Consider the following 1,134-nt stretch of genomic DNA (forward strand, 5'->3'; position numbering starts at 1 on the left):
CACATGTTTACCATCCAGCCAGGAGATTTTAGTCAAGGTGATAAAGAACTGAGACCCACTGGTGTCGGGCCCAGCATTGGCCATACTGACCAACCCAATCCCATAATGCTTCAGCTTCAAATTCTCATCTGAAAATGTCTCTGCATAAATGCTAATACCGCCAGTGCCATCTCCAGCGGTAAAAAGTCCCCCTTGAATCATAAAATCTGTGATGACACGATGAAATTTAAATAAAGGAGATCCATATCCTTTTTCTCCTGTTGTCAGAGCAATAAAATTATCCACAGTCTTGAGCAAAACTTTTCCAAACAGGCCAATAATTATTCTACTAACATCTTTAAATCTAATCCTCACATCAAACACCTTGGTCATCACCGAGGGGACTTGCTTTCTGGCATCCAAAGCCCCCAAAGAGAGCATGAGTGCGCTGAGCCCCATGCAAAGCATGAGAGTTAGTCCCTACGGGGGTAGGTGCCTTGGTGAGCAGTGGCAGTAGTGGTAGCGGACCTGACTACTGGCTCCGAGACCACTCTGTAATATTTTTTTAAATAAATGTTTTGAAGGTACCCTAATGAGCCTAAGATAAATGAATTACTGAGATAAATTGTGTACAGAGACATGTTTAAACATGTTTTAGTTGGAATAAACCAATAAAGGTATCAATACTTTTTTTTTTTTGTAAAATGTTTTATTTTCATTGTAAAATGTTTTATTGTGAATTATGCGATAGTTTACATGGGGGAACATTAGCTTTACGTTCATCCTATCGTGTATCGTTTCATTGCCATGGTTACAATCCCCGCCATGAATCATTAACCAACCAAAGGGTACACCCTGCATGTCCCACCCACCCATCCACCCCCCAACCCTCAGCACACAGCCCTCTCCCTCTCTGGGTCTAGAGTACCTGGCCGTTCCATCTCTCCACGTCTTCGTCACTGCTTCTCTGCTCTTCTCCCTTGATGGCTCCAGGGACCTCCGCTTCTGGACTGCAAAGTCAATCACTCCCCTCCTTTTGCTATAAAACATCTGTCTTTACATTTCCAACCCTTGCAGTCAGTCCTGATAACAATTATTCAACATTGTACCACAAGAGACCAATCTCCATCTCCTTTTATTAGCCCTGCCCAGACA

At 43.0% G+C, this 1,134-nt stretch overlaps 1 protein-coding gene across 1 annotated transcript in view; it reads right to left on the reverse strand.

Annotated features, from left to right (window-relative positions):
* The window catches only part of LOC102835126 (peptidyl-prolyl cis-trans isomerase C-like), a 2,912-nt gene extending 2,465 nt beyond the window's left edge, over positions 1 to 447 (reverse strand). Inside the window, exon 1 of the mRNA XM_006872289.1 lies at positions 4 to 447. Coding sequence (XP_006872351.1) covers positions 4 to 447 — 444 coding nt within the window. The remainder of the gene's footprint in view (positions 1 to 3) is intronic.
* Between the last annotated feature and the right edge of the window lie 687 nt (positions 448 to 1,134).

The sequence above is a fragment of the Chrysochloris asiatica genome, unplaced genomic scaffold (genome assembly GCF_000296735.1).
Source record: "Chrysochloris asiatica unplaced genomic scaffold, ChrAsi1.0 scaffold00191, whole genome shotgun sequence".
NCBI classification, from domain to species: Eukaryota; Metazoa; Chordata; class Mammalia; order Afrosoricida; family Chrysochloridae; genus Chrysochloris; species Chrysochloris asiatica.